At 37.8% G+C, this 16,638-nt stretch overlaps 1 protein-coding gene across 1 annotated transcript; it reads left to right on the forward strand.

The window, feature by feature from the left end:
* Positions 1-1,655: 1,655 nt before the first annotated feature.
* On the forward strand, positions 1,656-12,218 carry perp (p53 apoptosis effector related to pmp22). The gene is made up of 3 exons (XM_015003175.2): positions 1,656-2,098; positions 8,127-8,267; positions 10,541-12,218. Exons 1-3 carry the CDS (start codon positions 1,897-1,899, stop codon positions 10,747-10,749), a joined length of 552 nt encoding a protein of 183 aa, XP_014858661.1. The 5' UTR covers positions 1,656-1,896; the 3' UTR covers positions 10,750-12,218.
* Positions 12,219-16,638: the final 4,420 nt, after the last annotated feature.

The raw sequence follows: 16,638 nt of genomic DNA on the forward strand, positions 1-16,638 counted from the left end.
CAAACCAACATAGCTTTTCTATCAAATACCAAGGACCACCTGGCGAAAGTCATCAGCGTGATCGATGTGTGCAGGTTTTTCTCCTGTGAAATTATGCATAATGTCCTAATCCTACTATACCATACCAACTTTATTTATAAAGCACTTTAAAACAACCACAGCTGATACAAAGTGCTGTACATCAAAATACAACATAACAATAATAATAATAAAAAAAAACATAAAATAAAAACTTACAGTTTAAAAACAAAAACATACAATTTAAAACTAGATCCCGCTAGAGTTGAAAGCCAAGTAAAATAGATGAGTTTTAAGACAAGCTTTAAAAGTGAAGAAGCCTATAAAACTGGCTTCTCAAATGTATTTCTGGTTTTATAGGAAGAAGCTGAGACTAGTTTTATCTGTATGTAGACCTTGTGCCCCAGATTTTCCCAGTAGATTTTAAATGATTTTCTTGTTGCATTATCCTTCCTCTATCCACTTTGAGACAAAACCTGGATTTCCTTCACTTGTGGTTGTAATCCCTATCACATGACCACTGGTGAGGATTAGACAGTAAATGGACCAGTAAATCTAAAACGCAGTTGCACTGTGACTCACCTTTCTACCTTCCACTTCGTTTTACAATTTCTCACGAGTTAGAAGCTACAATTCCTCAAGCAGAGGAGTTGTGAGAGACACACCCGTGACCAGTAGGGAGCAGTCCACGTTTTATTACCATCAGACTCAGACGAAGCTGACACAATGAGGACTCAGCAATGAAAAAGCTGTGCTTACAATAGGGCTCTGCGTGTAATGGTCTGGCATGTTATTATAACCAGTGACAGGTGGGGTGAATAAAACTAATTATCTCTTTGTCATCACACTTGTTAGGGATGGGATACATCAGTCAGCAAGTGTACTTTTCTTCTTGAGCAGAAAAACATGTGGAAGAATCAAGATTTGAGCAAGTTTCACAGGAGGAGCAAAATGTTGAATTAGATGCCTGGGTGACAGCATTTCCATTAAATTCAAATTGTGTGGGGGTATTTTTACGGGCAGCAATAATTAAGCATAAATATCCAAAATATAAAACAACCATCTGGTATGAACCCACATATGTCTTTTGTGTCATGTCTGAGATATTTATCTGGAGCATATCTTCCCATAACATCTTGCTGTGTATATTTCGAAACACCAAATTTCTTGTTGCTTTTGCAACTGATTGACGATTCCCTGGTGTACACCACCACGTGACACCACTCCCCTTTCTCTTGCTAAAATGTCACACCCTTGGGAGACTCCCATTTGACTCAGTCCTGACACCTTCAACTGTCACCTGTCGCTCTTTTCATTAAACTTCCAGGGACACCTTACTTATATGTAAGGTGTCCCTAAAAGTTAGGTAGCTTTTTCTTTTTATCCCAACTTTTGTGTGTTAGAATGTGCATTATTGGTGTCAAAGGAACTGAGTTTATTGTGGAGCTAGTCCGCCATCTTGTGGCAGCTCCTTGCGCCACAGCGTCCGTCTGTTTGATGTTTTTTCGTCTCTCTGTTGTCCCTCATAACTCACCAACTTGCGCCTTTAAAATACCTGCCGCGTGTTGGACGGAGTTCAGCTTTACTTTTCATCCATTCAGATTTTAAAAGGGTTCAGTCGCCGTGTGTAACCTGACACTGGGGGCAGGGCTACCTTTCTGCAGCCCAACCCTTCTCCAAAGGGTTGTCCTGGCTGTCGACTACATTTCTCATTCGGGTGGGGCAGGTTTTCTTATTTACCGTCAGCACTTTCACCGTCTGATTCTTCGCGGCGTGAAAAGACTCACAGGACACCAGCAGACGCAGCTCGAACGGACTCCCGGTTTATTTCATTTAATTTCTTTTCCCCGTCCTTCTTCGTACACCCTTTGATCAAAAATGTTCCGCTGTGGGCTCGCCTACCCACGGTGCAAGTGGGTCATGCCCCTGCTGCTGCTTTTCGCCATAATTTTTGACATTATTGCCATCGCGGCCCAGTCCGGGTGGATCCAGGACCGGGAGGATACTCACTACTCCAGCATGTGGAAAGACTGCCGATGGCTGGGTGGAGAATCGGACTGCTCGAACCTTATGGACCACAGTAAGTCTTGTTTTTAGGGACGCACACAAACTGCTGTTTGAGCTGCGTTAAACTGTAACCTGAGAAAGCCTGAGATAACCAAAAACCTCAGGCTGGGAAGGTCCTGCAGGCAGGCAGTCAGCCAGAGTGAACTTTGGTCTCTCCTCTGTAATTAACTTTTTTTTATTTTTACTCCCCTCAGAGATTTATAGCAAAGAAAGGGGGGGTTCACAAAGAGACTAGTTAAGATTTATTGTATTATTCTAAAGTTATTACTTTAGTTGAAGTTTTCCATTTTTGCAAAATACTTTATTTGTAGATTCCTACGACACAGAGACAAATTAAACACGAAAACAAACAAAGATCCTCCTTTTTAATGTGTCAAAACCAGTATCGTTAACAAGGCTTCCCCCAGAAAACTTGCTAAGTTGAGCGCTAGGGCAGTCATTCAACCAGCGGCCCGTCGTGTTTTTGAGTTAAAAAATGTTTAAAGTTGACAGGAAATTTTAAAATATGACTTGATGATTATTGAGATTGAAATATTAATACCTGAACATCAACTATAAAGTCTTAAAAAATGCAAACATTTTAAAAAGACTTAAAAGAAAATAAAAAAACAATGCTTAGCGTGGTGGGGGCACAAGAAAAACCTGGTGGCCCGCCAGGCTTATAATACACTTTTCACTGATTCTTGCTAAACTAAAAACATTGAACCTGCTATTTGTTGATGCTTTTACAGGCCAAACACTGATGTAAGTTTATCGTTTTTGATGGATTTAATGAGCAGAGAAACTTTCTGCTGATGTTTCAGTTTCGGATCCTTATAGCTCAACAGAGCCAGTCATGGGGAACTGGTTGATTCTTGGTGCATCTCAGGTTTTTGCTTTTGTTTAAGGATCTGTCAAAAGATGGGAATTGACTTATCAATCGTGGATCAAAAGATTGGTGTGACTGCATTTTTGGGAAATAAATAGTATTCCAGGGAGAATATGTTTATATTTTATAAATTTGAAGTGAGAAGGGGTTGTCATAAAACAACTAAAAACATTCAAAAGGGGCTGTGTTCAAATGAGTATGTTAGAAAGAATAACATAAAACATTTGATCAAAATGTCAAAAATAAATAAATACATTTCTTCCAAAAGGGTTTTAATGTGAAAACACGTCAACTCCAAAATGTGCTACCAATCCAAACCAGACGCTATCATCATGAAGGTATATCAAGTTTTTAAGACCTTTACAGTTCAAAACCTTTAAAATGTTCCTTAAATCTTATTAATTAGCTTTTTAATGAGATGTCATAGAAAGTGATGGAGTCACCAGAACTTTCTCAGGTTGTCTGGAGCTCACAGTAACACAGTAGTCCCCCTCCCCTACCTGTTGCTGCGCAATGCTCGTCAACTGGCCGAAAGAAGAATCTACTTCAAATCCTTTATTAACACCCATTTTCCATGTCACCAAAGAAAAAAAAGATGTACTCGTGTTTGAAAAATATTTCCACTTTCTCAAACTTTGGACGGTTGTGGTTTTTGAAATTACAGTCGCGCCACCAGCCATCCTTCTTACAGCAAGCTTCCCGCAGCATGTCTACTCTGACTTATGAACCAGTTCATGTCTATGGTAGTTATTCTTGAGTTAAAATACAGTGGTTCTGTGAGGAGTGAAAACAACATGGCAAGTCATTAGCTTTTTAGACATTTGCTGTGAAGCTTGTGTTTCCCTACCCCAATGAAAGAGGCCGGGCTGACAAGAAAAACTTGTGCCTCTCCAAAGAAACACACACGCAAACAGAAAAACGATTCAGAGCTTCTGTTTCAATATCGTTATCTCCAGACTAATTTTTCCGTTAACCAATTCTCGGCCTGTAATTGCCTCCAAGCCAAGAAAGCAGGAGGGCAGGTTTGTACTAGCCTGCTCAACATGCAAATGAGAAGCAGATTTCAAAGAGGCTGACTTGCTAAAATCAGATATGATCATATTTATAGTTTCTCCTTCAGTGGAGAGGGCCAGTCAGATACACATGCCTCAGTGTCACACACTCAGGACAGTGGCTGTGAACAGAACAGACGTCTGTCTGCTGCGCAGGTTCGTGTTTGAGTTTTCCGGACCCTTTTCTTACCATCAAACGCAGCGATGTTGCTCCTCCATCACGACTCGATACATGTCACTCACTTCTGAAAATGGCAAGCTGCAACACGTCGGGATCTGCTGAGAACATCCACGCATATTCATTTAATCATATATCACAAAGAGTCCACGCTCACAATTTAACATTCGGTTGTGCATGAATACAGACACGCATAGCAACAGCATGATTATTAATTAGTGCGGTTCTGTTCGAACAATCGGTATTCCTAAAATTTTAAATCGCATTGAACTTTAAAACACTATTAAGTGAGAAAACATTTGTGCAATCAGGGATCATGCTAACATCATGCGAGTATTACAGAACTGGTTGTCCAGTTAATAAGAAAAAACAAAACCTCAGTTTAGTGAAGTTTTCCATGTTAACATGTTGTTAGCTGTTAACCGGAGCAAAAGTACGGACTACGCACGCCACACTTTTAAGATTTTTTCCTTGCAGAAACTTCCTCTCATAATTATGCACAACTGTGTGTTGCAAAAACTGTTTTGGGGATATTAATACTTTCTTAAGTCATTGTGATATGTTGAATTTTATATTTTAGGCTTTGATAACTTAGTGCTTTTTTTTCCCCCGGACTTTTTTTTTTTTTATGATCGACAACCCAATTATCTCTCTGAGAAATAAACACAGGACATGATGACAACATTCATTAGTTGTGGCAGGAACATCTGAGAGGCCTGTCATCTTTATCAGTTTACACTAAACATTGGAATAAAACAAGAAGTTTTTAATTGGTTTCTCATACCATTTCTGTCTGTAAGCCAGTTTCACAGAACCAACATCAGCCGCTCCAGCCTCGGTATTTGATTTTTACCACATTTCATGAACTTGTGTTTAGTTTGAACTGCCCTCTCCTGCTGTTTTGGGATGATCCCCTCTGTTGCCTGAGTCAGTAAAGCAAAAGATAAGAACATCTGCCAGAAGAAGAAGAAAAATTGCTGGATAAGAGAGAGTTGTTTTTTTTCCTTGGAGGTCTTAATGGTTGAAATACTTGTAGGGTCGACCTGAGAGGCCGAGGAAACGAGCCCAGCTGAAGTGTGTGAATAAGAATGTTTTCAAAGACCCTCAGTGTCAAAGCGCTGAATAGGAGGAGGAGCTGCTCGTCCAGATAATGTGGCTTGAGAACAACATGAACCAACATGTTTTAATAAGAGGGTGTGTTTGGAAAAAGAAAACAAATTATGTAAACACATCTTCATTATGACTCATGGCTGCCGGGTATTGTTTATTAGTTCCATCTTAAACTTACCTGGAAGTTGCCAGACGTTTGTGGTCCTCTTCATTATGAAATTCAAATGGAAAAAAAAAAATTGGATTGATAAAAGACGGGTACTGTGAGTTGTACCGAACGTTTTCCATTTCGGAAAGATTTAAACTTAGAACCGCCTGTGCTGTGCTGGCAGATTGGATTTTTGATATACTTAAGCAATTGTCTGTAAACTGGAGGAAACATGTCCGAAAGTTTTGAAAATGCGTAATTTTGTTTGCTCAAAAGGAAAAAAAAAGAAATAATCGCGTGTGAATGTTCATGAACAAACACGTCTTTGCAAAGCTGCAGCTTTATTGGTGTGTAAATAGTGGCATCTGTTGTGTAAAGGTGCGTAAGGGCAACATAAGTCTTACTCTTTTATTGGAAGGAGAAAACGTACGGTAAACAGCTGAATGACATAAAGTTAGAAATGAAAACGGGAACAGACTTCACCCAGAAAATTTCACAACTCATTTTATTTTAATATTTTCTAGTTATGTTTTTATATTGCTGATTTAATTATTATTATTAATACTACTGCGATGTCACAGATTTGAATCTAAAATTTTATAAAGAATTACAAATATTGTGATATTATGATAAAATGATATTGTGTTTTTGTGCCAGACTATAATTTTGAATCTTATTTGGCTAAATTTGTACTAATTCTTTAATAGAAAATGTCTGCTAAAGAAATCACATCTGTCTTTAGAGCTTTTCTTTTCTAGTGGCTAAAATATTGATTGCAAAACAAAGAATAATTGTTCATTTGTCTGTTTATTGTTCACATTCGTGACTGCAGAATCAAATATTTTCGCCATTAAAATGAGTCTTTGTTCACTTTCTACAATGTCCGACCTGTATTAACAAATAGAATAGCTAATTTTGGAGGGGAAATGTACGGTGGCCCTGAAGGGCAAGAAAACCATCAACAAATCACTAAACACAACTACAAATTGAAAAACGCAACACATTCGAAAACACAGCATTACCTAAGCACAATTACAAATGAAAAAGAAAACACAACATTACCTAAGCACAACTACAAAAGAAGACAGTTGCAGCTTTATTTTACCATTTTAGATTTAGTGACGTCCTATCGGATTGTTGCACATTTCAAAATGGCTGCCAGTAGAGGATGATGATGCTCTTTCTAGTCTTTTTCTCAAACCAACCGTCACACCGGGTCTCCAGTTTTTACTCAATGTTAGTTTAAAATAGGGTTGCATAATGTCAGGAAAACATTTAACTGCTATACTATTACAGAGAATTGAAATAATAATTCAATTAACCCACATTTTCTGGATAATTTTTCCTTTACTGTTGCTTCCTCTGTAAGCTCCAATGCTTTGGCTACTACAGATTTACATCCAATACAGGAGATGAGGAGATAGTCGGCCTACTAGGTGCAGAGTGTGAACACCTGCTTGAAATGTAATATCCTATCAAATATTGCATCTAACACACTAGTATTGCAATGAAGAATGTGAAAGGTAGTTTTAAACTAGAGATGTGCAATCTATCCATAAACCAAGCTTTTGGGTTATAGAAAAAAAGACGTGTTTTTTGCTTCTCCTAGCTGTTTTTTTTGTTTGTTTTGAAAATTAGAAAGCTGCTGAAATTGCAGTCACTTTACTAACTACCAGGCAGAAAGTTTACATTTGTGTCGCCATTGTTTGAAGTTTTTCCTCCTAGGCTTTTGCCGAAATGCACGAACGGGAAGAAAGTAAAGAGTAAAGACGATGCGTCTAACTTGACAGTTTTGAACAGTGTCGTCGATGAGCTTGCATGCAATTTAACCACATCCCGCAGGGCGCGGGAGGACTAAACTAGTAGAACTAGCTGGGCGTGTTCATGTATGAGGAAGAAATGCCTGTTGCTGCAGCAAGTCAGACATTACCTGAACACAGAGTGAGCAACATAGCTGTGAATAATTTAAGGGTGTGGGTTGATCCGGTAACAGGAAAACAGCTTTGTTAAAAATACAGAACAACTCGATTATTAGCAGTAGATTTTTGGATTGGGCCCCACTTTTACTTTATTTTTTTAAAGCTCAACGTTAAACTCAGCTCTATCATTAATGGATCCTTTCCTTTTACTCCTTCTGCAGGTGACATCTGTTTGGGGAAAAACATATGAGTCATAAATCTGCTCACTTATCAGCAGCCCAAGTTTTTACGGCTATTTGGTTGGATTTCAAACTGTCCCGTTCCCAAACACACAGAGGGAGGTGCAATTTCAAGTAGACATCAGCAAAACAGGCGGGTGTGGCGTCTGCGTGTTGAAAGCACACAAGCCTTCTCCATCAGCCTCAATGAGTTCATGCAGTTTTGCATGAGAACGTGTCGCAGCAATGACAAAGGAACAAACTGTCTGACATGCGTTCCGCACGCAGATTCATTTATTTAAAAAAATTATTTATGAAACCGTTTCACAAGACGCTTGCTGTGGGATATTTCTTTACTATGTTTAGGGGATATTTATTACATATTTTACTGTAGTTGGGGATAAAACTGGAGGTGTTTTATTGCTAATATTTTCTTCCTGAACTCTGAGAGTTAAAGCTGCTGACTTTTATGTGATGAATCTAGCTGAAATTCTGTCTTCTTGGGAAAATTAATAATTTTTTGTTTGTTTGTTTCCTGTGGACTACAGGTTGGGCTCGTGCCGTGGCAGCTCTGATGATTATTGGCCTCATCATCCTTGTCCTTGCTTTCATCATCTGCGCCATTAGCATGTGTACTGATCCTTCTTCGGGCCCTCTCGTTGCCAGTGGAGTTCTGCTTTTTATTGTTGGTAAGCTTTACTCACACATGCACAGAAACATATTTGCATGATCATTAAGTAACAAAATTTTGGTACTCAGGTGTTTACAAACAGGAAGATTCTGGTTTAGAGATCAGCGGGGGTCTTTTATTGTTTACTCTACGTGGTTCTTCTGTTCGTTTGGGTTTTGTTCTGGGTCTAGTTTACTCCTAAATAATAAGGACAGATTGTGGGAGAGAGTATCTCACACAATCTCTCCAACATAAAGATATCCACCCACTGACATGGACATAGAATCCCACCTACTCAAGTAAAGTAGAATAAAAACTGCAGCAATCACTTTGCACAGTAACACAGTGCATCAACTAACGTGATTTGGTTGTGTTAAAGGCATTGCAGCCGGTGTTCTATCTGTGCTACTCATTAATCCGTCCTACCTTGTGGTAGTGTGAGCTTTCAGTCTGCAGACCTTACGTACACCAATGTTACAAACTTGCCTAGACTCCAACTGCGCTGTATTGCGTGGTTTCCCACTCAGTCAGCTGAACCGTCCCCAAACTTTCCACAATCCTTCATAAATAAGAAAAAAACATCCTTGTAATCAAAAACTGGAAAAACAATTCCTGCTTTGTAGCACATGAAAGCTGAATATACTGGAGTGAAAGAGACTGCTGCGTATCAAAACATTTAGACATAAATATGTACTGAATGGTCTGCCAAAAGACACCCTGCTGCAGATCCTGAAGTCTTTCATGTTCACTAATGAAAATAGATATATTTTAATGGTATTTGTTGATCCGCTCCCATGTTCAACTAGTTTTTGAAACTTTTGTTAACTTTTTCTTCTATTTTCTATCTAAACTTAAATCCGAATCAGTTACATTTGCCAGAAACCGGTTTGTCTTTTGGGGCGGAAGAACTTGACAGAGTTTTATTCTGACTTGTGAGACTGTTGCTGATTGAATACAAGGATGTTTGTCAGGAGAAAGGTCAAACGTGAGCATTGTTCTGGAAATTTGCTCAACTATAAACAGTGAACTGACCACAGGGGGTGAAATATTATGAATGTAAAAGAAGGAGGTTAGGAGGAATGACTGCAACTGAATGCTAGAATTAGACAGAAATAAGTCTAATTAAGTGGGATATGATGATGATTAGGGAGCAGCAGAGACAATGAGAGGGTTAAACACAACATCCAGTTTGGTGTGATGCTCTCATAGCAACAACTGACTTAATCTGTTTTCTTTGACATGAGTGATCCCAGGTAGAGCGTGGGAACAAAAAGTAAAACAGGAATGTGATTCTCAACATGCGTCACAGGGCCAAACTAGCAGGACATGGAAAGTGTTTAAAAGTCTGCCACTTTTTGTCAGAGGCAGAGTTTCGGCTTAAACTCGGAAGTACGATAAAGTTGGTGTTTCTGATTAACCTAAACTTAACTTACCGGTTAAGAAAATGTCTGTCATATTTTATTAAGAAACAGCCAAACTGCTAACTAAAGAGAGATTGTATGGATTGATGGCCATTCAGCCAAGGACTATCAACAAACTCCACATTTTAATTTGTTTAAGTGGCTCTCACACAGTCACGTGAAGGTATTTTCCACACTCTGCTGCTGAAGTCAGCAGCAGTGATGTCTGCCTGCCCAGATGGCTGTGTGACTAAGAATGAAGTCAATGTTTTTCAACGTGTATGAATAATTTGAAATGAATAATAAAATGTTACAGGGTGCATTAAGTGCTATCCAGACACATAGCGTCATTTGATAGCATAATGACTATCAAAACCTTCTATATTTTCAAAAATAACTTTGCATCATAACTGATCCCCTAAAATTGGGTCTCTGTCTCTTTAAGAACCTCGATAAATTCCAACACTCAGCACTTCATCACAACGATGCTTCTCCACGATGAAACTGAACTGAGAAACAGTTCACATGTAGACTAGCAGTTTCACCAGGTGTTTGCTAATTCCTCTGTTAGGAGGAAAACTGCCTTTTTCATCTGAGACAGTAGCTAAACTAACTTTCACAGAAACCCAGCCACTGTGAAAGTTAGCTAGATAACTGTGAAAGTTAGCTAGCTAATTACAGTTGGCTAACTTTAGTTAGTTAATTAGTTAAATACTGTAAGTAAAAGTAAATACTGTGAAAGTTTCACTTCCTGTGAAAGTTTAGCTAACTTTCACAGGAAGCTATGGAAGTTAGCTAAACTTTCACAGTATTTAATTACTGTTTTGATGAGAGTTATTAAGTTGCTTCTTGGTCTTTAACACTGATCAAACATGTTCGCCTGTTCCTTCAGCGCTCCTCCAGTTCATCGGTCTGATCATCTACCCCGTCAATTTCAACGACAGGATCTTCGAGGGCGAATACGAATACACCTGGGCCTACGGGTTCGGGTGGGGCGCCACCATCATCTGCTTGGGCTGCAGTTTCATCTTCTGCTGCATTTCTTCTTGCATACCAAAGATAAACGGAGATGAGAAGATCGATTACTGTATCACTCGTTAGTAGCGACAGAATCTCCCGACCCCCCCCGAGTTACAGTAGTCCCCCCCACCCCCACTTCTCTCTGTCACTGAAAACTAAAATTTTGTTCGACACTGGAAGCATTCCTCCCCTACTATCCCTGAACAAAGTGGACTGTAACTGGGGACCACCCTAACTTTAATGCACACAGATCCTGATTTTAGATTTTTTTCAGCATCTCAACCCCCTCCCATTTTTTTTTTTTAACAAAGCTAGACACTTTCCATATTTTTTCCTCAGAATTTCGCACACTGTAATTCTCAAAGCAATAACACCCAAGTGCATTTATCTTTAAAAGAGTTAGTTTTGTATAAACCACAAGCAATCCAGAATTATTTTTTTTGCACAGGATAAATGAATGTTTATCACCCTACATTGTACTGTGTAATTTGACAAATATTGGGTCTCCATAGTGTCATTAACTCTGCAAGTTTAGCCTGGCAGACGAAGGATAGGAAGGCCTGAAGAGGCTGAATGTAATCTGTACCATCAGAAACGTACATGTTTGTTAAAAAAGTGTTTTTTTAATAAACCTACAGTCTGTTTCTTTGTTTTGCTGCGTTTATGTGGTAAAGGCAAGAAATGCTGTGCTGCGTTTGAAACCAATTGACTTGTCTTGATGCTATAGTAGAATTAGAGATGTTCTGAATTCACATTGGTGCAGATGTTTAGCTAAACTGTCACAGAAATACTCCAGATCCCTCATTGTTTTTTTGTTATTACAGCAATTAATTATATTGAAGGACTACAAGAAACAAAACCAAAATTAAAAAAAAAAAATCATCTTAACACCCTGAAACATATTACAAGATCCACACTGCCATTGTTCAATAAGGATGTCAATACTGGTTCAAAGGGAACAATATGCATTTAGATTATTTTGTTTTTAATGTTATATTCATGTCAGTTACACATGATCTTTATAATGTTTTTTTTTCCCCCTGAATTTTAAGAATGCCATAGAGGCGTTGCTGGTTTGGTGATAAAATGCTGACCAAAGTTTCCAACACTATGACTCGCTGTGTGAAAAGAAACTGTGCCTTTGTGTTTTCTCTGTGGTTAATCCTTGAGCGTTTCATTCTAGTGGCAGAGCTGGTTTTTACTCACGCCGTCTGCTTCGTGCCAGCACCAATCTGCTCAGACATGATCAGGCCTCTTTGTTAGATTTATACCCTGAATTTCTGACGAACTCTGCTGTTGGGTGAGTCGGTACTTCAACTGATGCTTTGCCTCTCCAGCCCGGAGCTGCTTAGCTTCATGTATTTTATCATTTTGGTAGAAGTTTTAACCATTAATGGGCATAAGTGTTTGTGTTCAGTGTGGGTTTTTCACTGTAAATCATCAGTGCTTTACTGTATTAAAAAGAAATCTTATATTTTTCTTTCTGTACTCTGAGGTATTTTTGGTAGGTTGTGTATTTTTAAGCAATAAAGAGTTTTTATGTAGAAGAAGTTAAGTACTTTTTTTTTTCTCTTTATTTACCTTAAACTGACTGTGTTGTTTTAAAATGCGAGACAAATATGTTTTGACTGCTTCTACGACCGCATTTTATTTCATTAGAGGACGTAATAAAGCTGGTCTGGGGTGGAAAACGTCACATAAGGAATGAAAGGAAGAGTTAGTACAAAATAGAAACTAATATCGAAAAGAAGAGTCGGTACAAAATAGAAACTAATATCGAAAAGGAGAGTCGGTACAAAATAGAAACTAATATTGAAAAGAAGAGTCGGTACAAAATAGAAACTAATATTGAAAAGAAGAGTCGGTACAAAATAGAAACTAATATTGAAAAGAAGAGTCGGTACAAAATAGAAACTAATATTGAAAAGAAGAGTCGGTACAAAATAGAAACTAATATCGAAAAGAAGAGTCGGTACAAAATAGAAACTAATATCGAAAAGAAGAGTCAGTACAAAATAGAAACTAATATTGAAAAGGAGAGTTGGTACAAAATTTGTCAGAACTCTTAAATACAGATCAGGCTCCTGCTCTGTGTTTTATTATTCTGCTTGGGGTTGTCACCACTCCTATGAAGTAACAGATGATGCACAGCATAGGAATGTCCCGACCAGAGTCATAGATAATGGAAAGCACACACACCCAAGAGGAGCCCCACCTTCACACAGCACTGACTGACGATTAGATTTTGCTCGGCGTGTCCCGACAGCTCCGCTTTCCCAGAGAAAAACGGGGGGGAGACAGGGGAAGGAAAGTGACATCAAGGTGAGACATGGGGCTAGGAGGAGGAAGAGGAGGAGGGGGAGAGACACTCACACAGAAAATGTGCACACGCCTGAAAACTCAGCAAATGCATAAGAGCTTTAAAACAACACACCATGTTTCCTCAACACGACATGGTCTACGATAATATGACCACTTGAAATGATACTTCGTGATTATGAAGGAGTGAGGTTGTGTAAAGAAACTTTAGCAGCTAATAGTTGTGTTATCTGCTTGGCATCTTTATTTAATATAAATACTAGTTGATGCAAGAGGATTAAGTTTAGAGCTGATCTTTTAAAACAGCTCGAGTCTCAAAACTTCATAAGTTTTTATTAAATGGATATATAGAAACTGTGGTAAAAGACAATGCACAACCAATGAACTTCCTGTGTGAAACGCCTGTCTAAAGCACTTCCTGTGGCAATGCAACAATTAACAAAAACAAAATTCACTTTGTATTCACTTTTTGTTTACACAGTTATTCTCATCAGAAAGGCTTTCATGTTCAATTTCATAGACGTTTCTTACAGGAAGAGTTTTGATGGTGCACCACCTTTGACCTTCATTTTCCAGGTAAATAATTAACGTCTCTTTAAATAACCACCAAGAGCTCACATAATGAGGAGTTAGACACTTTATAAAAGTAATAGAAATAAATTGGAGTAGTTTTCAGGAGGTAAAGCTCCACTTCTTGGTTTTGGAACCAAGACGAATTAATCTCAGTTACACAAAATGAAGAAGTTGAGAGAGTTTGCTACCACAACTACGATATTGATCATTGATACTCTTTTGATTTTGATTTAACAAACATATCAGTGCCAGTTAAAGAACTGGAAGAGCTAAAAAAAATTAAAAAAACAGCCAGCAGGGTCACTTCTGACATGAAATTAAATCTAGATGAGTAAGAGTTTCACACAATCAAACAAGTAGCTACTGAATAAAAAGTCTTAAACAAGGCTGGAAAATTTAATGGTTATGCATATTTTGGTATCATTCTGGTACGCATCACCAGTATCACCAATATCGATAGAGATATTTTTTTATTATTAAGGCTTTATATTTCATCAAACTTCTAACCTTCAAGTGTTTTTGTGGCTTTTCAATTATTTTGTTGAAATCTGGGACAAAATTTGGATAAAGTTTAAATGTGTCTTCAAAATACTTTAATAATATATTAACATAATAAACAAAAACAATAATTCAAAAATAAACATAAAAACAAAACAAATGTGTGCTTTTTTTTTTCAACAGAAGTGTAAAAAATAATTTGAGAGCAAATCGAAACAAAAACTTTTTGAGAAATACAATGCAAAAATAAAATAAAATTTCACGAGCGAATTTGAAATTAAAGTATCAATCTTACTTCACTAGAATCGATCTGATGATATTTATTTGGTATCGGTGTTGATATTTTAGATATTCAACCATCTCTCCTTGTGACTGCAGAGTGCGCTGTTTGAAGAAATAGAGTTGAAATACTGCAAAAGAACGGCTCCACTGTCATGTAAAGAGCAAATGTTTAATTTTGTTTTGTTATTAAGTTGAAATAAATCAACAGAACAAGTTAAGATCTGCAATGGCAACACTGACGTTTAAGATGTCTTGACACAAATTCATTTTTTATTGCAGTAGCATAATCCCATTGATCACTTTAGGAAAATCAAGGCTCTGAGTTCATTTGTTTAGTAAAAAAAAAGCACAAAAAAAATAAAGAAATTAAATCACATTTTAAGATATAATTATTTTACACAAAGTCCCTTATTATAATCATCAAACAATTAGAATCAAATAAATGTACCTGATACACTTCTTTCATTCTTTCTTTTGTTTTGTTTTTTTAAGCAGACTTTACTGTTTAAGATGGTCAGACTGGGAGCTTTTAACTACTAACACATGACTTGATGTTTCCCTGTAAATATGTTTTCACACAAGAGCCTCATTGTTTTAATCACTGTGCTAGGTAAGGTTGTGTCTTTAGCAGAGCCCACAGTGACGCCGATGTGGAGAATGATGCCAAAAATTACCTCCAAAGCTTCATGTTAAGGAACTAGAGAAAAGAGAGGTGTGTGTGGCTCGCCAGGTATCAGTAACAACTGTTATATACTATTTACATGCCCAGTGGTTGTTTGGGAGGCGCGGCACTGTAGAGGTGATTTCCCAGGTGTTTTCTGTGGAAACCCTGGAGGAATCCTTAATTCAATTGTGTGTTTCTGTGATTTGCTTGTTTCGATGGTGAGATCGTTTTTCAAGCAGACATAATAAGAGAATTCAACTTTTTTTTTTGATGCAGATATGAGTCAAAAACGCCCACAAAATGAGTTTTCCCCCCCACAAAACAACAAAAAGGTCACTGCAAATGTAAACATGCAGAGTTCATTGAACTCTGCTGGGTCTTTCACTGGAACTTTGTGCTTTGATTCGATCAAATAGACAAAAAAAATGTAGTTTTTCTGCAACAAACACTGCAGGTGGGTTTGGCACAAACCCAAGTTTGAATGTGAAGAGGCACCTCTATGTGAGGAGGTTCTGTGATGCTGCGGGCCTGTTTTCTTCCAATTCCCAATGGGAACTTTATTAGAGCCTACTGCATTACTCACTCTGAAATACCAGAACGTTTTAAATAAAAATATCCCGACCTCTAGCAGGAAACTGAAATGGATCATCATCGTGTCTTTAAAGCGAATAAAGATCTGAAACATATGAGCATAAAGATGCTTTACTAGACCCGAATCCAACCTTCTTTCACGGTCATCTCAGTCCTCATGTCTTAACCATTGAAAATGTGGAGATGTGAAATGAAAACAGGAGCCTGAACTCTGGAAGATCCAAATAGTCAAAGATTTTTGTCCCTGTCTGCTCCAGCCTACCAGCTGCTGTCCTCTTGGTGAAAAGTTGGTTGTACAAAATGGCAATTGCATGAATGGTAATAAATATGTCACTAGTAAAATAAAAAAAATAAAATAAAAACTAGTTCTTGAAGCTGATTTTTCCAAACTGATTTAATGTTACCTTTTTTGTTTTTCAGAATACAATCATGATATTGCAACAAAAGATTAATTTATTTGAAGAATTTGTACTTTTTCAGCTACTGAGCTACATACAACCTTTACTCACCTGCTCTTACAATAAAGATTGTTGTTTGCTGTCACAGTGCTCCAGTTGGCACATCAGATGAGAAAATTATATCTAGTCAGGTGAAGGATGTGATACCTAAGAAAAATATGCAACGCTTACAAATAAAAAGCTTAAAGCAAATACACAAAAGCATTTTCTTGTTATTTTGTTGCATTAAATAACATTTTCTGTGTGAAATGGTGAATTGTGGTCATTGTCTTTTGGTCATCTAGTGCATTGTGGGGTAAATAGTGGTTTCTTTAAAATAAAACACTCAGCTCAAGTATAACGATGGCACATTCTGGGTTTTAAAGCTAACGTTATCTCTAAATGCTGTGTTTCTGTTGCTGAAAATGGCCACTAGAGGTCAGTGTTGATGAGCGTTTCAGCAGTTTCATCCCTGGTTTCCTCTTCTCTGCAGTTCAGCTTGAACCCATTTCCCTTTGAGTTGTGGCCCTCAAAAATGTATTTGGAAGGCAATCAATAGTAAAGTGATGTCAGCTTTAACCCCCTCCTCTCTCTCACACACACACA

The sequence above is a fragment of the Poecilia mexicana genome, unplaced genomic scaffold, assembly GCF_051168715.1.
Source record: "Poecilia mexicana isolate PSO_F unplaced genomic scaffold, ASM5116871v1 scaffold_15, whole genome shotgun sequence".
In the NCBI taxonomy this organism is placed as follows: domain Eukaryota; kingdom Metazoa; phylum Chordata; class Actinopteri; order Cyprinodontiformes; family Poeciliidae; genus Poecilia; species Poecilia mexicana.